This window comes from Lynx rufus, unplaced genomic scaffold (assembly GCF_022079265.1).
Source record: "Lynx rufus isolate CCGP_SWC_20201006 ecotype Redwood Valley unplaced genomic scaffold, mLynRuf1.p SCAF_7, whole genome shotgun sequence".
Taxonomy (NCBI): Eukaryota; Metazoa; Chordata; class Mammalia; order Carnivora; family Felidae; genus Lynx; species Lynx rufus.
The window spans coordinates 79,053,828-79,079,152 of NW_025814889.1; the positions used below are offsets into that span (position 1 = coordinate 79,053,828).

Below are 25,325 nucleotides of genomic sequence, written 5' to 3' on the forward strand. Positions count from 1 at the left end.
CCTGAGGAGCAGGGACATCAGCTCAGAACTCTTGTCAGAAGGTGGGGGGTGGGGGTGGCATCTGTGGGAAAATGCTTTTAAGAAGAGTGGCTTTTTCTGGGGAAGAGAATTTTCCACAAATCCCCCTGTCACCCTCCTGGCAATATCCCAGTCCCCAGATCTCACAAATACTTTTCTAAGAACGTCATATCCACACCCTGACTCCAGGGCTAGCCCCTCCAGTCTCTGTTCTTCAAGACTTCCAGAAAAAAAAGAAAATACACTGCCCTTGGCTTCTCCCAGCCACACTGCCTCAGGGCCATATGTCCCTGCCCCAGGAAGCTTCGCTTTTATATATTTCCCAATCTCTCCCTTTTCTGGTGTCTTAAATTAGACAGCAATGAGTAATAACAGCTCCTGACTGCCCATTTCTGCCAAGGCTTGACATTAAACGCACATCACATGTTATAAATTGCAGATGAAGTTTATTGTTTAGACACCAAGACCACAGCACTTTAGATGCAAAGCCAATAAGGCGGGCTATATACACAGAAACATGTTTCCCTGGGGGGCAGGCCCACGAGAAAGACACAGGCTTTGAGATGGGGCCTTCAACAGAGTAATCCTCAGGAGGAGGACCACCAAAGGGGCAATGCAAGGAGGGGCCAGGCAAGGGGGTATGGCTGGAAGTACAAGCCTGGGCGATGCAGTTTCTTCCCGGGGGGGGGGGGGAGTGGTGGCGGGGGGCAGAGGGTGTCACTGGCTCCAATCAACTGGTTCGGAGAGAAGATATTTCAAAAACCATATGTGAGCAACCCTTTCCCCCAAAATGTCATCAGGGGTGGAGGACAAGGTTTGATTTGCTGCCAATGGGATGTACAGAGACAGGCTTCTACATTCTAAAGCGGCAGAATCGAGAGTAGGACTCCATCTTTATCTAAAAGAGAAGGTCACACTGGAACTGTAACCTTCACCTGAGCCAGAACCACCCTTTTCAGAGCCGGAGCCCCCTCTGGAGCCGCCTCCAGAGCCATAGCCCCCTCCAGAGCTGGATCCGCCTCTGGAGCCCCCTCCAGAGCCATAGCCCCCTCCAGAGCTGGATCCGCCTCTGGAGCCCCCTCCAGAGCCATAGCCCCCTCCACTGCCCCCTCCACTGCCCCCTCGGGAGCTTGATCCTCTGCCTCCAGAGCTGTAACTGCCACTTCCAGAGCTGTATCCTCCTCCTCTAGAACCAGATCCTCTGCCTCCAGAGCCAAAGCCGGCCTTAGATGTCATGCTCGAAGACACGGTGCTGCTTGTCACAGCTGCGGGGAGAGATGGCATCCCCGTGGAGAGTATGAGTGCCTCGGCATCCTCCCGACACACCACCCACAGGGCAGGAACACCCCCACTACTTACACACAGTCACGTTGCTACTGAGGTCTCCAGACATCCTGTCAGAAAGAGAGAAAATAGCTTATGGCAGAGCCCTTGGGTTCTGGGTGGCTCAGTCCGTGAAGCGTCTGACTTCGGCTCAGGTCATGATCTCATGGTTTGTGAGTTCGAGCCCCGCGTCGGGCTCTGTGCTAACAGCTCGGAGCCTGGAGCCCGCTTCTGATTCTGTGTCTCCCTCTCTCTCTCCCTCTCCCTCACTCACGCTCTGTGTGTGTGTGTGTGTGTGTCTCAAAAATAAACAAATATTAAAAAAGAATTTTTTTAAAGAAAGCAAATTCCCTTCTGATTTGCAACCCATGTTTGTATTTAAATCCATCTGAGGGAGTCCGCTATTCAGAATCCCAACCATGCTAGAAATTTTGAAACAAGGCTGCACTGTGAACATTCAACTGGGAAAGAACTGTAACCCTGTACAGCCTCCCTATTCTCCCCTCCTGCTCCGCCTTCCTCTGCTTTGTCTGAAATCTGTCCCACTTCTTCCTGCAGGGCATGGCCTCGAAGATGAGTCCAGAGCAACACCCTGAGCAAAGCGGCTCCTTCCCCATCATACTGGCTTGCTGCTGGCTGGCCTGGGGTAGCTTGTCCCCTTCCAGCTGCTTCAGCCAAATAAAACCACTGGGGATGCTGGTGACACAGAGGGCTCAGACAGCGTCGTCAAACAGAGGAAGAAACGTTCCCTTTGGCGGGTTAGCAAAGGGTTCAGTCTGTCACTCCAGAAATCTGCAAAGAACCGGGTCTGGCACCTGCTGCAGGGGAGCTGTCAGCCAGTCAGCATGGTCCAACACGTGATCCCCCTGTTCTGGGTCGCAAGGTGGAGGCAGACAAGGCCATCCACCCGGCAGACCCATAAACCAACGTCTCGTACTCTCTAGGACCAACGTCATTTCACAGCATTTTAGTTTCTCTTTCAGAAAAGACCAAGATTAATGTACTGCTTAATCTACTTTGATTTAATTTCACTTACTGGGTGTAATTTAATCTGACTTGTTAGTCATGCCATATTGATAAATCTACAACTGTACGTTAATGCTTTGGGTCCTGAATGGCTGCTTGGGGAATGTGGTGACATCAGCTCTCACCTGTCAGAGGTCCTGCCCCACCCCTGCTTTCCCTGCCTTTGCCTCCAGCCCCGGTTCTAGGAGAGAGGGGAGGGTGGACCACGTGACCCTCCTGCTTCCCAAGTGTCCCCACCTGCACTCCTCGCCCTCCAGCAGCTTGCGGTAGGTGGCGATCTCCACGTCCAGGGCCAGCTTCACGTTCATCAGCTCCTGGTAATCCTTCAGCAGCCGGGCCAGGTCCTCCTTGGCCTGCTGCAGGGCGTCCTCAAGGTCAGAGAGCTTGCCCTGAGCATCTTTGAGGGCATGCTCTCCTTTCTGCTCCGCATCCGCAATGGCTTCTTGCACACTCTTACACTGGGAGAGAAGGAGAAAAGGTTTCTGTTAGTCTGGAGAGCTGAGTCTGCCTGGCAGAGGGGGAGGGGAGCAGATGTGTTTAGGGTGTGAGAAGCCAGACTCACTGGCCCCGGAAGTGTTGGGTCCCCCTGGAGTTGACGCAAGTCGCAAACAAGGATGCTGAGACTTGCTGCCATCTCTGGGGCACCGCCTTCCAGCTGCCTCTGACTGGACCCTGATGCGTTGCCCATAATGACCCTTACTTCACAGCACAGGGCCAGAGGCACTGTCCCAGTCTATAGTCGCAAATGAAAACATCCCATGTGGACAACTTCACAGAGCCCCTGCTGCCTCTGGAGTCCATTCTCTGCCCCACATTATCTCTCCCAAGCCACCATCCATCCCCCGGCCAGCTCCCTGCCGCGGCTGCTGCCCCACCACCGCACCGCCACTGGTGTTTCAGGACAGTGCCAAGCATGGAGGGCAGGCTCTGTCTGCCACCCCCACCCCCCTGCCACCGGCCAGATGACTTCTTGCCTTATTTATTATCACTCCCTTCCGCTCATGGAAGCAATCCAAAAGGTAGCACAATTCTTTCCCTGCACTAATCCTCACTTTGGAATGTCTCTTATACCACCGTAAAAATTGTGATCAGCCTTAAATTTTGTTACACTCAAGGTGGTTGGGATCGACATATGCTAGATCCGAATTCCTCAGTTTCTCCTCTCTCTCACACACACGCAGTCACACACACTCACCCATACACAACCTCCCACCCACCCGAACCTCACTTGACCCCCAGAGCCGCACAGCCTTGGGGGTCACGCCCACCTGCTTCTTCACATGGGCGATCTCCCCTTGCAGCCTCTGGATCATGCGGTTCAGCTCACTGATCTCCATCTTGACCTCCTTCAGGCTGTCTCCGTGTTTCCCTGCAGTAATCTGGAGCTCCTCGTACTGTATGGGAAGAGGGCAGTGGCAGCGTGGAGGAAGCGTGGCCCAAGCCAAGGTAAGTCTGATGCAGGCTGGGTCAACCAAGCTGCATTTGTGGGAGGTGGGGGACCGTCTCACGTCCCCTCAAGGACTTGGTGCCGTTGTCAGTTGAGGGCAGTTGAGGCACTATGGACACTTGCTTGGGAATGATGCCCAACTTCCATTAGACAAAAGCACCAGTAATCTCACGGGACACGTTCCGGCCGGGGTGAAGCCCAGCTTGTTGGACAGAGCTGAGGCTCTCTGTGCTCTCCTTGCACTTGCCTTGCTGTGGTACAGGGCCTCGGCCTCCGCCTTGCTCTTCTGGGCGATCTCCTCATACTGGGCACGGACCTCGGAGATGATGCTGTCCAGGTCCAGGCTGCGGTTGTTGTCCATGGACAGGACAACGCTGGTGTCGGTGATACTCTGCTGCATCTGGGACAGCTCCTGCAACACACGGGGAGGTCTGGCCATGGCTTCCCTGCCCACAGCCAAAGGCGGTGAGGAGACATTCCCCTCCCCGGTGTTGAGGACATATGGGTTCTCAGACTGAGCTGGGTGGGATACACTGGGTGAGATTAAAGCAAACATAGACACCAATCCCAGGCTTCTGCCGAGGGTGACCAGAGAATTATGGGAGTCGGCATTTGTGAGCCTCCTCGTTTATAGCTCTGATCACTTACGCAATTTTGATAAGTTTGATGCCCCCAGAAGGAAGCCTGTGGATGATAAATGTCTTAAATTTTACTTCCTGTTTCAGAAGGTATGTGTGCACCTGGGCAGGGAGGGAAGGTCTGCTGCATTTTGATCTCTGAAGTACGTTAGACGTAGGGATGGGGACAGGATAGATCTCTTCCTAAGGGGAGCTGGACACTTGAGGAATGGAGTGAGGGAAGTTGTCCTCTGTTTCCTGAGCCTTACTTCTTGTGACATCAGAGGAGAAAGCTCCTCTCTTCCAAGACCTACGTCACCGAAACCTCCTTAGTGGCTTGCAATGATGGCAGGTTGAAGTCAGCCAGTCCACAGACCCCACTCATCCCACCTTTTCACAAATTGGGAAGGGCTTCCTTGGTGGGAAGGGTGGGAAGCCAGGGTGTCTCCAGGAGCAGCCTCCTTACCGCATCAAAAAGGAATTTCATGAACTCAAGCTCCTGATTCAGCACATCTGTCTTGGCCTGCAGCTCCACCTTGGTCATGTAGACATTGTCCACGTCCTGCAGAAAATGTGAGGGGCCTCTGGTGAAACTCATGCCCTGCTCAGTGTGCGGGCCCCACTCCGTCTCTCTGACCCTCTCTTCTACCCAGTCCCTGCTAACTGCTCTCCCACATCCCAGGCACCTCAGATGAGTCTTGTCTCCACGGGAGCCCATTTGTTCTCCAGCCTGTCTGCTTGGACCCAGCGGGCTTCCGAAGCCCCCTCATTCCCACCCAGCCATGACATGCTCTGGCTCACCTTTTTAAGTGTCACAAAATCATTCTCAGCAGCTGTGCGCTTGTTGATTTCATCCTCGTACCTGTGGGGACCCGGGGACACGGCTGTTAGATTAGTTCCAGCTTGTTTACTTTTCTCTTTCTCTTTTCCGACTGGACCCACCCTGAATTCTCCATTCTCTGAGAATATTAAACACTCTTTTAACGATCTAAATTGTAACTATGATGTCCCAAATAAGGGTGCTCTTCTACAAATTAACTTGCAAACATGGGGGGAAAGTCACGATCTCTAAAGCCCTACATGTCTTCCTCACAAATGATCGACACACGAATCGACCCCACAAATGCAGTGGGGAGAGGCGTGGCCTCCTGGGGGATGACTGGACAGCTATGATCAATATTGATCTCCATTCGGTGTTTGCCACCTACTTCTTCTTAAAATCCTCAACAAGATCCTGCATGTTGTTCAGCTCTGAATCTTGTGATGTTCTCTCTGCAGAGAGCGTATCCACATATTTCTTCAGTTTGGCAATGTACGTTTGAAAGATGGGCTCCAGGTTGGTGGTGCGGGTGCTGACGTCCATTTGCTGTAGCAGCTCCCATTTGGTCTGCAGTACCTGGTTCTGCTGCTCCAGGAACCGCACCTACAGGGTGACCAGAAGGAGAGCACATGAGCTCTGGATCACCCTTCCCCCCAGCGGGCCACACTTGCCAGAGTCCGTTCTGATACTGCTTTGGGACTTAGAGAAGTTTCCACAGCTTTGTGCTCACTAGCCGGATGCTGGATCCGGCTTGAGCTCCCTGCCTCCACACTTGGAAGGTTCTACAGACTCCTAATGTTATAGCTGGCACTTTCCACGCAGAGAACTCTTTTTCCTACTTCACCGCCCACTGTTTTGTTTGTGGCTGCTCCCAAGACTCCAGGCCATTTCTCTCTCCCATCCTAGTTGAATTTCCGGCAAAAGTCCCATAAGGTCCTGGGCAAACCAAAAATAGGCATCCCCTGGCATTGATCCTAAAGGTGCTGAGTGTGAGAGCACCAGAGGGCAGGGCTCCTTGGTCTGATTTTTACAAGCCTCATAAATTTCTTAGGCAAGTTCATCTGCCTTGAAATAGGGCAAAACCCTGTAATGCTCAAAAGTGACACCAATAAAGACTTTCTGGGTCACAAAACTGAGAATGCTTCTCTTAAAGGCAGGAATCTCTCTCATCCCCAAACAGATGTTTCGGGTGCAGCTTCCCAGAACATAATGGACTAATAGCTTTTCGGGAAGGAAAGACTATCTCAGAAGACGTCTTACCAATCCCTTCCAAAATCGGCTGGCACGTGGCCTGAACTTCTCAGTCCATTTTACTGGCCTCTATCAGTGTTTCCACGATTTTCAGAATTTTCCATAAATATTACTTATTTGGGCTGAAGCCATAAAGCCAAGGATGTAAATAATTCCTAACTGCAGACTGTCTCAGAAGATGTGGCCCATGAAGCCCGCACGTTGCCCATTTGGGAAATACACCAGGCTAGTTTGACTACACCAATGGCTCCTGGAAGAAATGAATCTGTGCCGTTGGCTCGTCAGGTAGAAGTGGAAGTAGGGCATCCTGAGCATCAAGAGAGAGCCAGCTTCTCATGACTCACCTTGTCAATGAAAGAGGCAAATTTGTTGTTGAGAGTTTTGATCTGCTCCCGCTCCCGAGACTTCACATTCTGGATCTCTGGGTCAACTTTCACGTTGAGAGGCTGCAGGAGGCTCTGGTTGACAGAGACTTCGTGGATGCCTCCACCAGGGAATCCTCCAGGCCCCATGCCACCAGGACCCCCAAAACCTCCAAAGCCACCGCCACCTCCAAAGCGGCCGCCGCCGAAGCCGCCTCCACCGAAACCGCCGCCTCCAAAGCCGCTGCCTCCACCAAAGCCACTGCCGCCACCAAAGCCACCGCCGCCTCCAAAGCCGCTGCCGCCTCCAAAGCCACCTCCTCTGCCACCAAATCCACCACCGGAGCCGAAGCTTCCACCTCCTCCAGCCACACTAATGGAGATGCTCTTGGTGCCTCCAAGACCAACAAGGCTCCGACTGCCAAAGCCGCCTCCACCGAAGCCCCCTCCGCCACCGCCATGGCGGCTCAAGCAGGAGAAGCTAGTGGCTGATCTCCGGCTCCCACCGGAGACCACGGCTGAGCCACTGCTGAAGCCCCGGAATCTTCCTCCACCTCCTCCTCCTCTTCGAGATTTGCACGAGATCTGACAACTCATGATGCCTTAGCCCAGTGAGGGAAAGTGAAGGTTCCCAGACGAGTTAAGGCTGGAGACTCCGCTCTGCTACTGGGAGACTGTCAGGGCCCCCTTTTATACCTGCCAATGAGGTATTGATGTGCATGGGCGTGGGCAGACTGATGCACGGGTTTGGTCTGCCTGGAAGCTACGCCTGGTTACTATTATCAAGCTAATAGCCATTAAAAATCTACTAATCAGCTCCATCCCAAAACCTGCTTCGACTGCAAACTTCTCCTGTTTATCTGGGCATCTGTCATGCAATTCGATTTTTGTGAAATCATCAAAAGAGGAGATCAGGATGTGGGTTTCTCAATCTGAAAAGAGACCTTCTGCAGAATGCTGTTCCCTGCTCTGGACCAACCCAAGGGAGGGCAACTGCCACTGGGCCTGTGCAGGCTTGCCACCCAGTGAGGCTGATGAAAGAGGTGACAGATTTAGAGACTGAAGGGGCCCCTCAATAGCAGCCTTCGAGCCCTCGCTTTTCCCTCTGCTCCAGGAAGAGTTTCAACCAGTGCTTTTGTAGAGTACAAATGTAACGCGAAGAACTATACATACTCTCATAGAAAGAAGTCAGCCAAGGGTGTGTCAAAAGAGTTGTTGTTTTGACTCTTTCCCATGCCATACCAGGAATGCACAATAGCCAGTCATTGAGGAGAGGACAATTTTCTTTCCTGTAACCAGAAGTCCTCATGGCCATCAACTCTGTCATCTTTCGACATGAAAACCCAGAAGTTGAGGGGCTTACAGAAAGTGTCTCTTTTCCTGGGTCTGACTCTGGGCGCCCAACAAAAGGTTGCAATCAAAAGCCTTACATAACTCCAAGGTCCAAGTGTATTTTGATTTAACCAGTCAGTGATCACATATCGTCAAGTGATTCTGCTAACCAGTCAGGAAGTCCAACTCCACAATGAGCACCAGGGACGGATGAATATCAGAAAACCCATCGAGCCACCAAATGCACAGAGCATCCACTCCTAAATTCAATCATAGTCCTTCCTTGGCGTGTGTGGCCGGACACTGTGAGTACTGGAATCGAACGTCCATCTGGGTTTGAGTCCCAGTTTGTGATTTCCTGGCTCTGTGACTTTGAATTAAATGTTGAGGCTCTGTACTCTTAGCTAGAAAATGGAAAATTCACCCCAAGTGTTTTGAAGATCATGACAGGACACAAAGGTTAGGTATCACTATTGTTTTGTATGAAGCAAAGGTATCTCCTCTTATCTTGTGCTAAGACGATGCATTCCGCATAAGCCCCATGAGTCAGAGAACTAGGATTTCCCAGGTCCGAACATAAATTTTGAGTTTAAGTCTCAGTTTCATTGTATTTTAGTTAAGTGACGCCGGATGATTCATAATCCTCAAGCCTCAGTTTCCTCATTTATAAAGAGAACTATTTGTCCATTGTAAAAACAGGTCACATACACATGTGCTAAACACAGTTCCTAGTTAATAGCAGAAACTCCAGAAATGTTATTTCCCTTCTCACATCCCCTCCACCCAAATCTCTAATCCTGTGTCTTCACTACATGGCCACAGTGGGAAATGAGGGTGAGGAACAGGGAACCAGCTCTTCATGATACTTGACATGCAGTACGAGAATGCTGAAGGAAGCAAACCCATGTGTCTCCTTGATTTTTTTCCCCCAATCTGGCTTATATAATCATAATCATGCAAATAAAACATAAAGCTAAAAGCTTTGGAGAGAGCCCCAATCCAAAGTCAAATGTGTCATTATCTATGGGTATCTGAGCAACGCCCTAGTTGGCCATTACTCCACCATGACCGTGCCCAGGCCACGCCAGCTTCAGGAGCAGCTTGGTCCGTCTGTGAAGGAAAGGGATGAACATTTATGGAGCATCTGCTATGCCCCAGGCTGGTGCCAGGCACACAATCTGCATGATTCACCTCTCTTTGGTTCTGCTTTCACACCGAATCTCCCTTCCCATTCTCTCCACTGGGCCCCTTCCCTTTCTAGACTCATTTTGCCAGTTTCTGAAAGGCAAGTTGAAGAAGGAGAGTCATCCTCTTCTCTCGAGATGGGGAGGGTAGAATTAATGCAACTTAGATGTTATATAACATTTTATTTCCATATCTTTAGCTTTTACATAATCTCCATGTGCTTAAATATTATATAACATTTTATTTCCATATTTTTAAACTTTACCTCAACATGCTCATCTAGACAGCATGTTCTGCATTTTTTAAGGGAATGAAATGGGACTTCAGACTAGTTCTGGCTGTGATTTTGCTGCTGACCTCCACTGTGGTCCTCAATTTCTTCACCTATAAAATGGGAACATTGGGGCACTTAGGTGGCTCATCAGTTAAGCATCTGACTCCTGATTTTGGCTCAGGTCATGATCTCGTGGTTCATGAGTTTGAGCTCCGTGATGGGCTCCACACTGTCAGTGAGTCATACCTGCTTGGGATTCTCTCTCTCTCTCTCTCTCTCTCTTCCCCCCCCCTTCCCCTGCTTGTACACACATGAGTTCTCGCTCTCTCTCTCTTTAAATAAGCATTAAAAAAATAAAATGGGAACTTTTGCTCTGGATCCCCACTGTCCCATAAGGATATTAACCTGTTGGTGTCATGAGTCTCTGATAACAGAACAGGGATCCTATAGGACAAAATCCTTCTTTCAACAAGCTGCTGGCAAGCCCAGACCCCTAAATGCTTTTCCTCATCAGGTTTCAAAAGCATCTAGGTTGGCCAGTGGAGGAGAAAAGCAAACCCCAGTGTTATGTGAACTGTTGAGCCAGCGAGACATACATATGGATGCTGACGTCAGATTCTCCTGGTAGACATGAATCCCCCAGCCCCATACTCCCTTGGCAGCCTGTGTACCTCCCTCACAGCCTATTGTCGTCCTCTTGTGTTGTAATGAGCCATGTCCCTGGACTCCTGCAGGGCAGAGCCAGACTCACATACATCTTTACCCCATACCCCCAACCCATCACTCAGAGAACAAGCCTAGGACCCAAAAATCATTTTAGGGTTTGGGATATGGAACTGCCAGTCTTCCCTGACATGGGAATGTGATGCTAGCAGTGTTTGAGCCTTCACTGCCTCCCATGCACCTGTTCCCTAAAGATCCCACCTGGACCTTGTCTCAGGTTTCTGACTCCATCAGGGAGGGGCTTCCCTCCAGAGGCCACACAGGTTAGTCTCCCCTTCCAAGGACTCAAAGCATCCCTGAACCAAGCTGCTGAAACCAAGTGTTTGGATTTCAAAAACAAAAACAAAACAAACAAACATCAAACCCTCCTCTTCCAGCCCCTGCCGCTGAGTTCAGGGTGCTCTAGGGGCTAACAGCCGTACAGAGACCAATAACATCGAAAAGTTCAGGAACCCCACAGGCCGGAAACAAGCCGTCTATAAGCCAGCCTGCAGCCGAGACCTCTAAGAGGAGCGGATGCCTCATCCTGGTCCCCTTACTGGCTGCTAAGCCAGGCACACTCCATCAGAGTGCCTAGACGCTGCTCCAGAGAGCTCTCTGGTGGCTCCCGGGGCCAAGGGAAGGTGGGACAGGGGACTTCCAGGCTCCCAACAGGAGCCACCTGCTCAGTATCTCCCCTGGGGCACTTCATTGTCAATGATTATCTTAACACTCCTCACTCAGTCTCTAGTCCCAGGGTCGTCCATTGCAGCCCAGAAGCCCACCTTTCTTACCTGATGTGTCCTGTTTTTTGTTTTTTGACTCCTTTTTTTTTTTTTTTTTTTTTTTTACTGAGAACCCTACAGCTATTGATTGTAAGGTGTCCTGGCCAAACTGGTTGTAATTGAGAAGCAGGGCTGGTGACCATCCAGACACTTACAACACTCTGCTGTGTGGACTCCATTTAGAATGCGGAGTCTCTGGAACATACTATGTAACCGGCATATCAGGAGATCGGGGTGTGCCCACCGCTCAGAAACAGCACAGACCCCAGAAACAGAAGAGGGACAAGGGCAGGAACACTGCCCAGGACACAGCAGGGCCTCGACACATGTTGGTTAAACCAACGAAGCAATCCAGCAATCCAGCAATGAAGCCTCCAACACCGTGCCTGACACGCAGCAGACACTCAACAAGTCACTTCCTTTCTCACTGCTGCAGCCACAGATGTCACGTGCAGTTCTAATTTCCTAAGTGGGAATTTTCTTTTCTTTTTTTAAATTTTTTTTAATGTTTATTTATTTTTTAGAGAGAGCGCGCAAGCAGAGGAGGGGCAGAGAGAGAGGGAGACACAGAAGCAGGCTCCAGGCTCTGAGCTGTCAGCACAGAGCCGGATGCAGGACTCAAAGTCACGAACCTTGAGATCATAACCTGAGCCAAAGTCGGACGCTCAGCCGACTGAGCCACCCAGGCACCCCGGGAATTTTCTAATTCCAGTAGATCTGCGGCAGTGGGAAGCTACACATCCCTGCTCTGTTCTCCATGGGGTCGGTCCACAGCTGAATGAACTCGGTCTGTCATGGCTCCTACAACCCACTGGGGCAGGAACCTGAGTGCCTCCACGTGGTCTAGTTAACGATATCACTCCGACATTTCTGCTTCCATGTTCTCACCTGCAACACGCCTTCACTCACACAGAGAGAGCTGAAAACGGGTCTTTGTGGAAAGTTCCTGCCCTTCCCAGCCTCATCCCTTCCTCATTCCAGTCTGTTTCCCAGACCAAGTTTTCCTCTCACGCTGGCACCAATATTCTAACTCTTGCCCATTGACCATAAAGCCACCCCAACATGGAAAGACAAGACAGCCATCACAGATATTCATTCCATCTTGGTAGTGATTTCAGAAAAATGGGGGTGTCATAATTATACCACTCAAGCCTTCCTCACAGATCAAAGATGCCTCCAGGCTTCCCCAGATTTAATGCTGCCTCTTTCTTCCCCTACCCCTCACTCTTGGGGTGTCTTCCAGCTAATTCTGTATTACACTGCTGTCATTCACAGCTATCACTCACCCTCAGTGCCTCTACCCGGGCACTTGCCATTTCTTCAGTAGTGCCTCTGTGCCAAGTTTTCAGCCCACACCTTTCCTTCCACCCTCAGCAGCCCCCCACCCTTCCCCATCATTTAAATCTGCCCCCCATGTGACCTCTTTTATTTCTTTCAAGGCTTCCTGTGTTGGGCTGCCTGGGGATAATGGTAAGAGGAGGCAGGTGACGAAACATGTCCCCCCCAAAAAAGGAGAGAGACAGGAGTGCCTTGGTGGCTCAGTTGGTTAAGCATCTGACTTCAGCTCAGGTCATGATCTCGCAGTCCGTGGGTTCGCGCCCCACATCGGGCTCTGTGCTATCAGTTCAGAGCTTGGAGCCTGCTTTGGATTCTGTGTCTCCCTCTCTCTCTGCCCCTCCCCCATTCACGCTCTCTGTCTCTCAAAAAAATGAATAAACGTTTAAAAAAATTTTTTTTAAGGAGAGAGAGAAAAGCATGAAAACAAATGGAATCGTAGAAGACCAAACAAATCTCCTCTCATTTCAAGAGATTCCCACTCCTTGTTGTAGCAACAAAGCTCTTTAAGATGCCTTCAGACCTGTGGCTCAGGGATGCCTCAGTTGGGAGGAATAGCCAAAGGGATTGATTCTGGATAACATGCTAGCCACAGGAATTTTTATTAAGAAAAAAGGATAATTGTTCAAAATTTTCAGGCCTGCTTTTTTTTTCCACGTCAAAAATCATGGGCCTTTCAAACTTTTCTTTATTTTTTTTAATGTTTTATTTATTTCTGAGAGAGAGAGAGCGCACGCTCACATGTGCAAGTTGGGTAGGGACAGAGGGAGAGGGAGACACAGAATGCAAAGCAGTCTCCAAGCTCTGAGCTACGGGGCTCAAACCCATGAACCAGGAGATCACGACCTGAGCCAAAGTCAGACGCTTAACCGACTGAGCCACCCAGGTGTCCCTCAAACTCTTCTTTAAAAACCTTTTAAACCTACGGGTGCCTGGGTGGTTCAGTCAGTTGAGCTTCTGACTCAGTCTCAGGGTCGTGAGTTCGGGGCCCTCATTAGACTCTGCACTAGGCGTGAAGCCTACTTAAAAAAAAAAAAAAAAAAAAAACTTTTAAACTTTTTAAAAAAAGCAAATGAAATCACTGCTAAATTAAACAGTGAATGTTTAATAGGACTAGTGCCATCATTCTGGATGCATTACATTCATGACATGAATTATAATTTTATGAGCTAGAGGCACTCTCCATAGCGTGTCAGATATTCAAAGCCAGTGTATTTGTTTCTATTTAGCAGTACTTTTATAAAGGAAGCTTTGTGATAAACTGAGAAAGGCATGGTTAGTTGTAAAGGTCGAGTCCCCCTGCCAGAAAGTAACTGTGTGACCTTGGCTTGTCACCCCTCTTGCCAGGCTTACCTTTCCTGTGGACTGAGGTGCTTGGAAACCAACAAGAATGGGAAGAACATTGAAAGTGGAGTCAGGGGATCTACATCCTCTTTGCAGCCCTGTGACCGACTGACTCTAGAACCTAGGGGCAGCCCTCCGCCTTTCTGAGCCTTGGTTTTCTCATCTGCAAAATGGAGGCATTGAAAACCAGTCCCAGAAGAATCACTTCAGTTCAGAAGTCAGCTCTTGCTTTGAGCGGACATGAAGAAGTAATGCCCTGGGAGAGGAAGCAAACCCTGGGAGAACCTGGAGAGCAAAACGTGCAGACCCAGACCCCGATTTTGTTTATTTTCTCCCTGAAAATAAAGAAATGTCAGGAGGGAAGGGGGGGAAATGGCAGCAGCAAGGCAGACAGAGGGAAACCGTAGAGGAAGGAGAAGGTCAGACAGGTGTGGCTTCAGCTGAGGGAGAGCTTGGCCAGTGGGCAGGAACTGAGATGCCCCTGCAGGCTTGGGCAGCTAGGATCTGAGAGGCACGATTTCATTACATCTTGGGTACCCAGCCATAAGTTCCTCCAAAGCTTGTATCTCTGTTTTTCAAAGATGCTTAGAAATAGAGTTGATAATAGTTGTCTCCTAGAACTTTGTTATTTTTTAAGTTTATTTATTTTTGAGAAAAAGAGAGAACGAGCAGGGGAGGGGCAGAGAGAGAGAGGGAGAGAGAGAGAATCCCAAGCAGGCTCCACACTGTCAGTGGGGAGCCCATGGCGGGACTCAAACTCACAAACCCTGGGATCATGACCTGCGCCAAAATCAAGAGTCGGACGCTCAACACCTTGAGCCACCCAGGCGCCCCAATAATTGTCTTTTTGAAATAGCATTTCTCCAGACGCTGACCACAGGAGCTAAAACCCAGGTCTGCTGCTTCTCCATTCATCTCCTCTCTTGGGCCTCACAGTTCACTAGCACCACTGGGAGCAACAGAGAACTTTGCCTCTTGCTTCTGGGGCTCCACATTAGCCAGTCAGAAACATTTTAAGTAACGCCTATCTGGCCAGGATTTGGAGCCCCTGGGATGTGAAGTCTCCAGACTCTCTCCCCTCCCTAGGGTGGAAGTAACTTTGCTGTTTCTGGCATTTGTCTAAACCCGGATTGGCTTGGGTTTGCACGTTTTTGTGCTGTATCTCTCCCACACAGAGCAAGATCCAGAGATAGAAATGTCATGGGGCTTCTCAGTGAAATTCCTTGCAGGAGGAGGTGAAGATGGAGAGTCTGTATGGGCCCCGCCCTCCCCACCAGGTCTCCAAGTCAGCATTTCAGCCCGTAGACACCAGAGGGTCATATGCTGAAAGTTTCCCGGGCATCTTTCAGGGAGGATCCCAGGCAGCCATGCCCTCTGCTCAAGGCCTGTCCTCTGGAGACCCTTTACTATATCCACGGAGTTGGCTCCCTGTCCATAGAGTGGAAGTCCCCAGAAGACCAGGATGATGTCCATGCTTCTCTCGGTAGGCTTAGCTCCATGCCGTTCACTATTAAGCAGAAATACCGCTTCTCTGGTAAGGAGAGATGGGAATGATAGGATTTTATGATGGGGATGCTGTGGTAGGGTTGTCTAAGCAAACCCGTGACACTTTCTGTTGTCCTGTGCCATGCGGATGCTAGCCAGGCACAAGCCACCCTACCCAGAGATGGCAGAAAGGAGGGCAGCAGTCACCAAGCAGGGCTTCCGCAGGGGACACAGCGGCTGGAGGCACGGACCCATGGAGGGCACAGGAGTAAGGTGTCTACCTTGTTTGGCCTCCTGCGCAGGACCTTAAATATTTCCCTTGTCTGTCCTTTCCTGTGTGTGTGTTTCCCGTTCCTCATCCTGTTCCCCAGGGGTATGGTATGAGATGAGGCATGGAAGGGTTTGCTATAGTGACACAGAACTGGCGCCCAGGACACATGTTGTCCGCTCATCACAAGGATTCCCAGAGTCTTTCCAGACACCAGGGGGCCAAGAGTCTGCTAGAAAGCTGCTAGAAAGCTTTTTCTGATTGACCCCAGGGGTGCCTGCTCCCCCTCAGCACCTGTGCACCCTCACATCTGTGCAATAAGTAGCACCCCTTCCTCAAGTGGTCAAGCCATGTTGCCCGTCTCAGCCCACAACTCCCGAGCCGGGTTCTGAAACATGAGTCTGTGGAGCTGTCCATAAAGAGACCATAGCTGGGCTCTGGGCAGTTCTTGCAAAACCGTGTTCTTACAAAATCTTCATATGGGGCTGTGCAGTTTCACTGAAGAGATGGAGTAAAGCTCTCCCAGAGTCTCCCCCGGGGGCCCGTGACCCAAATATGTTGACACACCGCTGTCCTGAATTGATCTCCCGCCTTTGTGTCTCCTGTTGCCTGCCCCGGGCCTTGACTCCCAGAACTGGCTTTGGCACACGATGTTGCCTCAAATGTGCCGACTGGCTCGTCTCTGTTGGGCCACTGCTTCCCAGCTGCACACGGGGGTCCGGGGAAGAGGCCTTTGCCAGGTCAGGATGGTCAGGGTTTCTGTTCACATTCAAGATGGTGGAGATGGTGGACAGGTACGAGGAGGAGGGAGTGTGGATGTGGGCTGAGGGGTGTTGCGGGGAGAGGGAGCATGATAGATTATCAGACAGTGTGAGAAAGAGGCCTGGTCTCATCCCTCCTCCCGTGTCCCAGAAAATGGGTATGTCACAAGCTAGAAAGGACAGGACAAGTCTCAGCATCCTTCTCCTCCCTTCCCGGAGTGTGAATTCAGCTCACAGCCCCTGTGGTATGTTATTGCAGGAGACAGCAGGGAAGGACCAGGGGTGTCGCTGAGAACAAGTTTCTGATGCCCTCCAGCTGCTCTCTTTGGGCACAGAGATGTCACACAGCAGCGTTCCCTGTGCACTGCTCCAGGGACGGCAGGGAATGAGGAGTAAATCAAGCTTGCATCTGCGGAAGTTGCCGCCTGCCCTGTACAGGGGCCGTCAACCACCCTGAGGGACTGGATCTTAGCACTTGTAGGGAGGCAGGGAGCTACAGAGTGTCCTGGGGTGCTGGAGGGCCGGTAGGGGCAGCCACTGGGGTGGATGTGACTCGGTGGGTAAATCCCCCCCTGAGAGGAGTAGAGTGGAGCCTCAAGAGAGCAGGGAGTGAGGAGCCCGTCCCGCTGCTAATCTCAGTGCTGTTGAAAGAAGTGCCAGGCTGTCTGTCTACACAGTATTTAATAGCTCCCACACCCTTGGGGTTTATCTCTTACTCACCAACCACCCCCTCTCCGGTATTTTCCACTTCCCTTCTTCCCGACAGCAGCAGCTGCGAGATTGGGTTTAGCTTGACCCCCAGGATTACCCTGCTCCTTCCTAACCCTTGCCCTTGCAGAAAGTTCCTACAACCCCAGTCCCCCCACGGACCTTGGTGTGGGCCTGGTGTCCTGGCTCTCCTAGGGGCAACTGCTTTCCGGGCAGCAACGTGGAGGATATCGTAGTCCAGCAATCTGGGCTGCTTTGATGGTCGTGGAAAAGCAAGCTTTCCCTTTGCCCTAAACTCAGACAACCACCTGCCAGGGGGGCGCAGTCTCCACCAGCTTCTCTTGGGAGCCGGGCAATGAACAATCCAAGGCAGTGAAGGGGAGGGATTTCAGCTATGCTACGGAGGAGGCTGGGAGTGGCCAGAGGAGGTGAACTCACTGGACTTTAGCAGTAGAACTCGGGTCTCAAGCAGCCTTCCCCATTCCTCAGGCAGACCAGGCCCCCTTCAAAGGACTGGGAGGTCACAGCTCCTCATCAACCTTTGTGAGGCTCCTGGTGGGGAAACAGTACGAGAGGGAGCTTCTGAGACCCGGTCCACGGCTGAGCTGCCCTGCTCTCACAGGGTGGCAGAAACACAGGCTTCCAGGACTGGGCCTTTGGGGACTCTTCCTGTCCCCCTTGGTCTTCTCCTTGCCCTCTTTTCCAGTGTCTCAGTGGAAAAAGTGACCACAGTCTCCCAACAGAAAAGATTCTGAGGGATTCTGTGTTTAGTGGGAGAAAAGCTATGACAGTAAATGGCCCTCACACTGTGCCTTGGAATACACAAAGGCCACGTGGCATGCTGGTTAAGGACACGGATTGGTGTCACAAGCCTGGGTTGAATCCCAGCCCCACCATCCGCTAGTTTCGTGACTTTAAATGGGTTACCTACCTTTTCATGGCCTCTCGTCCCTCATCTGTAAAGGAAGCATAATGACAGTATTTACTTCAGAGAGTTGATACAAAAATAAATGAAATAATTGAAATAAAATAAATGCAACAATATGCGTAGCACTTGGCACGATTTCCAGAAGAAAGCAAATGTTTCTATTTTTCCATTGTCTGCAGAAGTTGCAGACAATGTCTAGAAATGTCCAACATGGTGGTAATAACATAGAAACAACATCACCTCCTAGGCTGCATGTTGTCACCCGACACCGACACTGCACCCCTGCCTGAGGCTCTCAAGCCCACCTCCCTGTCCCCCTGCTCCCTGGAGCTCCTGTCCCTTCCCCAGTAGGGTCCCCGCAGCAGTCAGCTCAGCCCTGCTCAGTTATTAACCAGCCTCTCAGAGCTAGAGGTAACGGTGCTAGGATATGAAACTTCCCCCCTGAATGAGTATTTCTTTCATTCTTTTTCTTTCCAAGATTTTACTTAAATCCTAGTTAGTTAACGTATAGTGTAGTATTCGGTTCAAGAGTAGAATTCGCTGAGTCATCATTTACATATGACACCCCATGCTCATCCCAACAAGTGCCCTCCTTAATACCCATCACCCACCTAGCCCATTCCCCATGCACATCCCTCCATCGACCCTCAGTTTATTGTCTATCATTGATTCTACTCTGGTTTGCCTCCCTGTCTGTTTTTATCTTATTTTCTTTTTCTTTCCCTTTTCCTATGTTCATCTGTTCTGTTTCTTAAATTACACATGTGTGAAATCATATGGTATCTGTCTTTCTCTGACTGGTTTATTTCGCTTAGCATAACACACTTTTTAAAAGGAAGACTCTCGAATGCTCCAAGACCCACAAGAATGAAGCCATGGGGAGGAATGAGGGACAGGACTGCGCCTTGTTCCCCAAGGGAGGAGCCTTTCCCAGGAACCCCCAGCTATGTGGCTACACACTGGCCCCACCCCGCATTCAAGCACGTTCTCCAGGAAGAAGGACAGTGGTAATGATGTGCCTTTTGTGTAACACTTCAGATCACCCTCACAGAGGGCATTTCATTTTCACAGCCTCCTTCTGAAGGAGGTCGGGCAGGTATCATTATGCCCATTTCACACATGAGCACACTGAGCCTATAAGGTAGTAGGAGAATTGCCTGAGATCACCAGGTGAGTAATGTGGCAGACCTCCCTCTGTGAGCCCTACTCCTGCTCACTCCACCTTCTTCTGCCTAGTGCCTGCTCCCCACACATATTTGAGAGGGGGTGCTCTGCCTCTCTGAAATTCTCTCTGCTGCATTCTAATATCTGGATTGGCAACTCAGAAACATGTTAGAGACCACCCCAACTGCTATTTGTAAGAAGACACAGAGTTCCGTGGCTCGTCAAGGTCGGGTGACAGAGGAAGAAGGAGCCCAGCCCAGCAGCTCTGCCTCCTGACAGCATGGAATTTCAAGCCAGAAAAGGTAAACCAACTGCAAGGGCTTAATAAATACCACAATCAACGCTCAATTACCCACAATTATGGAACACAGGAAGTAAAACAGGAGTTGTGTCCTTTCCAGGCTGTTACACCTTTCATTGCAAAACTTCCCCCAGGCTGTTAAGGCACCAGACTGATTGCTCCTTCCTATCACACCTCTGTGGATGGCCAGGGCAGAGGCTAATAGGTTGGGTCCATGGGCAGTATCATCCAATGCTCTCTCCATCAGACCTTCAATCACCACAGATTGGTGATTGTCCTGCCATGGGATGGACTGCATTTCTTGCCCTGGTCCTGCCAGGTACACACCTCTCCATGGTGACATGTGGCAGGTCACAAGTACCAGTGAGGTGGCATGAGACTCCTACCATACTGCCTTACTTCAAAGGCTGATGTCTTCACCATGGAAACCTTGTTTATGTATTGTCAAACCAAGAGAGAAGATTATTGAGGAGAAGGCAGCCAAAACTGGGGAGCATCTCCTGGAGCCTAGGGAAGTTTCCTCCATCCCAAGCTCACCCTAGCAGTGAGCACAGTGTGAGTGAAGACATTCAAATGTCAACCTGTAGAGAAGGTTGATTAAGAATGGTTTCAACTGCAGGAACATCTCAAGCTTTCTTCAGGGACACAGAGGTAGCACATTCTGTTTTCCACTTGCCCAGAATGTTCTTCCACCTCCACCAGTCATAGGACAAAAGGGAATCAACTGTGCTCACAACAGGTGAAACTTAAGGCTGGTCATAAAAGGGACTAGTCAACTACCCTGTTGCATACAGAGTAGGAATGAGGAGAGTAGAAATGTGTAGGTTGCTGGATCCAGAAACCTAAGCCAGAGGCCTGCCCCTCCCCACACCCCTTCTCATCTTCCAAATAACTGAAATTAATTAAGGACTTATATGTAGCTAGAGGAGGGGAAAGATGGTTTCACCTCAGTCCTTGCCTCATGTACACCCATCATGAACCACCGAAGCGCAAGGATCGAATTTCAGCATTTTCTCAACTGAACAAACAAAAATGTTCTCCACATCACCTATCTGATCAGTTCAAACCAAGATGACACTTTTATACTTTTTAAAATAATGAGTCAAAATATCTGGAAGTTGATTCTGAGACTTGGAGAAGGAAAAGAGAGGAAGAAGAATATGGGAGATTTGGGAAGATTATGGGAGAAGGAGGTAGGAGGTCTCAAGGATGGAAGTGCGTCCATTCACAGTTGACTCTCTCCTGCAGTACCACAGCCTCAGGAAAGGCCAGTCTACTCATATGCGTCTGGTGGAGATTAACTTTACATTTCATCAGACAACTGGATGGGGGTGAAAGATCTTCAGAGAGACCCCTGTCACTGCCAAGCAAGAACAGGCCTCACCCTCTTCCTTACAACAATGATGCGGTCCATCTTCAGTGGAAGTGACCATCATGCCCACCCTTGGTCATCTTTGATCCCCTCTTAAGTCCTACTTTTGCCCCAGTTCTTGCCCTCGAGTTCACACTAGGTTTTCAGGGGGTCATTCAGACTTTTCAAATGTTCAGGATTGAGCTCAACACGCAGGGAGGGAGACCTTTTCCCACTTCCAGAGACTCTCTGTACCAAGAAGGATTTAGCTGCTTCCTTATGTCTTTACAACTAACAGAACAGAACAAAAAAAAAAAAAAAGTCTTTTTATCATTCTCAAGAACTTTCTGATAATACTCAAATTACATGAGCTTCACCCTCACTGTCCCCGGGAACAATTGCCTTGAGGTGACCAATACAGGTCCCACCGTCATGTGTAAAGGAGCCTTTGTACCAGCAGAGGACACTCTGTACTGCTTAGAACAGAACCTATTGACAGATTGGAAACTGGGCGTGGGCATGAGGGAGGGGTGGGAATAAACCAAGGTGCACCTGGGAAGGTCATAAGTTGACTAAGACTGTTCTATTTTTCTGATAATGGATGGCAGGGAGTGCCACATTCCCTCCAGCAGATATGGGAGGGGCAACACAGTGACACAGAGCATCCCAGGGCAGCTTGGGTATCCATCCTTCCAACAAACACCAAAAATTGGTGGAGCCACCCAAATGTCTCGTGGGCAACTTTACCCTGTCTTTCATCTGACACAAGACGTCAGCACATTGTGGCTCCAGGAGGCAACTTTATAGACACTTCTCTGGCCTCCCACCATCACCAGCCTATTAGCTGCATCCTCTTCACAAGAGAAGGGGCTGGTAGTGCCCGCTTCACCCCTTTCACCTGACCAAATCCTGACCATATTTCTAGGCTCTTCTCAACTTGCAGCTCCTCCAGGAATCTTCTGCTCGCTCTTAGCTTCTATTCCTGGCTGTTTTTTGAAATGTGCTCCAAGAGGGACTTGGTTTCCATGACATCACACTCCCATCGGGCTCCAGTACACTCTACTGATTTCTCTTTCTTTGTCTGGTCCTTAGGAAGAATGGTCTAGTGGGTCTGTTCTTGGTTCTCCCCTTTCTCTCCTTTTTTTTAAGGGAGTACGTTTCTTTAATTGCAAATGAAACAGAAACTAATGGAAACAGTTACACAATTCAGGGGGTCCATCTCTGAGATGGAGATAGAGACTTTCCACAACTCCTCTCCTGAAACATGCGCACCCATGCATGCACGCTTACACACACACACACACACACACACACACACACACACAGTTCAGTTGAATATCCATGCCTCCTATTCTCCCCTGGATGCTCTAAAAATATTCCAGCCAAAAAGTATCCTAAAGCAAAAGTACTGCCCTAGAAATCCTTTGGAAATCTGTGGAGTCATTTTTTGCTTGTCACTGTGGTTTGGGGGGCTGTCACTGACATTTCCTGAGCACAATCCAGATTATGCTAGACCTCTTGAACAACTTTCGAATGCCCCACCATTTATGTGGCTCAGCCCAGAACCCAACTCCATATCACACACACATGCCAAGTGGTTTTCCTCAGTTTTCTGTTCTCAACAACTGAGTAGTTGAGGAATGCAACAGCTGTGTAAAGAGAAGACTATATTTTCTTTTCATTAGAAAGCTTACAGGAATTTTCACCTTTTAGGAAAACTGTGTTGGTCAATGGCAAAGCTGCTCATGGTCTTTAGATTACCAGTACAGCAGACCTGCATTGACCTGCATTTGTAGCTGGTTCAACACTTGGCAATTCCACCTGTCAGTGCAAACATCTGATGCATCTTTGTGTTTTCTAATACAGTCCTGCCTGAGAAGTTACAACGTGAAATACAGATGATATTGCTACCAGTTTTTTTTTCCTTTTTGTGTTTCCTTTGTATTGCAGCCAAGTCACTGTGTTGATTTGTTTTAATTATATGTGATTGCAAGGTTTACCATCTATGCTTTCCTTTTTCCTATGGCAAAAGGGTATTATTTTAATTTTTGTTATAAAACAAAGGGCGGGGCGCCTGGGTGGCGCAGTCGGTTAAGCGTCCGACTTCAGCCAGGTCACGATCTTGCGGTCCGTGAGTTCGAGCCCCGCGTCAGGCTCTGGGCTGATGGCTCGGAGCCTGGAGCCTGTTTCCGGTTCTGTGTCTCCCTCTCTCTCTGCCCCTCCCCCGTTCATGCTCTGTCTCTCTCTGTCCCAAAAATAAATAAAAACTTTAAAAAAAAATAAAATAAAATAAAACAAAGGGCAATGAGACTGATATCTTTACAACAACGGACCTAAAGAAAGAATATTCTTTTTCAAAATAAACTTTTATCAGTGTCCATAAAGCACCTGTCAAAGTTTCCACACACATTTTTGATAGAACAGAGTAGTTATATGAGACTTCCTCATAGTCCCTCCAAGGGACGAACAGAAGGTCCCCATTCCAATGAAGACTGTCTGGGAGGTTATGGTTCCCAAAATTCCATACAAAGCCATAGGCTCTAGCTCAAGATCATCTTTTGAATTTTCTATCCCAAAGGCGTGTGCACAGCCCCTGAAGCTAGTGAAAACCCTCCCCCAGGGAAGGGAGTCGAGATGGCAGACTTGAGCTAAGCTCAATGAGGACCTGAGAGGCTGCAGGCAGAATTTCTGGGTTCTGCTGTTTCCCCAGGGGCACTAGATGGTTGTCTGAGGACTGGAATTGTAGGAGAAGAGGCACTTAGTGTGTGGGGATGGGAGAAGGTGGGAAGGCCATTCTTCTTCAGAGTTAGATGAATCTCAGAACTCTATTAGGGACTCGGCTATGTTCAAGCCACACAGTTATGGAAAGAAACTGGCCGGTTATGGAAGGAAGACTGGCCACTGAAATGACTTCTACAACACTGTGACCATACTAGGAAGGAAAATTGCCCAAAGGGAGCCCCAAGAGTGAAGGAAAGAATTCTGTCCCTCCAGCTGAGACACTAGGGGTGAGACATATGAATCTAGACCCAGGGAGAGTAGTTGCGTGCAGGCAACTTAACATAAGGGCAAAATGCTGAAATTGGCTCATGTGCTGTGGTATATAGGCAGAAGTCACAGCCAGCCTCCAAAAGGCTTATATGCTGAAGAACATGCAGTTCAAATCCCAATGGAGACAATCAAGTCTCCTGGGTGTTTGGAGGGAGGCCGGGGTGGCAGGACCTCTGAGAAAGAAGAATGAATATATATGCATATTTTTGCTTGCGTGTGCATACATACCTTTGGAAAGATGCCTAAGCAACTATGGTTGCCACAGAGAAAAGGAACTCAGTGGTGGGGGATGGGAGAATTTTTATCATACGGTTGTTTTTATAGATTTCCATCTTTCTGAGTATTATTAATTGCATAAGCACCAAGCATCAAATTAGCACTGGGCCTAACCAAGGATGAAATGTGGGAGTCTAAGATTTTGAGAGGTCATCACTAGATCTGGGAGACCTTGCTGTCTTGATTAGACAGCTCCTGAAGAATTATGTCTGCTCTCGTGGACTTTACATTTTCTCCTTTTGAGCAAGCTTCTCCTGTATATATATATACATACATATATATATACATATACATATGTATGTATATATATGTGTGTATGTGTGTGTATATATATATATATATATTAATGTTTTTTTTAATTTATTTTTAAAGTAGAAAGAGAGAGACAGAGCATGAGCGGGGGAGGAGCAAAGACAGAGGGAGACACAGAATCCGAAGCAGGCTCCAGGCTCTGAGCTGTCAGCACAAAGCCCGATGCGGGGTTTGAACTCACCAACTGTGAGATCATGACCTGAGCCGAAGTCAGACACTTAACTGACTGAGCCACCCAGGCGCCCCTCCTGTATATTTTTTACTTTCTTTCCTACTGTGTGTTCTCAGCAATTCTCCCTCTACCCTTTCTTCCTGAGTTCTCTCATAGTTTACTCTTTCAAATTTTGATAAAGTTCAGTTTATACTTCCAGCCCCAGTAATTACATGGAGAGAGTAGAGGCTCCTCAAAAGACCTAAGTCATCATTTCTCCACACTAGCCCTCTTGCTACATTATCTGTTATTACCCAAGCCGGAACCGTGGAGCCATCCTCAACTCTTCCCTTTGCGTCACCCATCCCCAACCCGCATACCAATCCATCACCAAGTCCTGATGATTTGAATCCCAACTACCTGTGGAATTCAGATCTTCACCCTTATTTCTGGCCACCCACCCACCTCTAAGGACCTGAACTTAAGGTGTAAGACTTTTTTGTCTGCACCTTTGCCATCATTCCCTATCAAGTCTTCCTATTCCAGTATGGTCCCCTCCAATCTGGCCTGAGTTATTCCTTTAAAATACCCATCTGACCATGCCAGTCTCCTATTAAATCCCTTCACTGGCTCCTTCTCACCTATCATAGCAGTTTCAGCCCCGAAATACCTGGGGGGGGGGGGGGGGGAATGGCATTTCCATGAGCAGGCCTCTCACAAGCAGAGCAGATTTCTTACGGGATGTTCA

General features: G+C 49.4%; 1 protein-coding gene across 1 annotated transcript; it reads right to left on the bottom strand.

The window, feature by feature from the left end:
* Nucleotides 1-912: 912 nt before the first annotated feature.
* Nucleotides 913-7,461, bottom strand: KRT2 (keratin 2). The gene is made up of 9 exons (XM_047065681.1): nt 6,847-7,461; nt 5,640-5,854; nt 5,233-5,293; nt 4,898-4,993; nt 4,062-4,226; nt 3,636-3,761; nt 2,605-2,825; nt 1,378-1,412; nt 913-1,283 (listed from the first exon to the last, which is right to left on the bottom strand). Exons 1-9 carry the CDS (start codon nt 7,459-7,461, stop codon nt 913-915), a joined length of 1,905 nt encoding a protein of 634 aa, XP_046921637.1.
* Between the last annotated feature and the right edge of the window lie 17,864 nt (nt 7,462-25,325).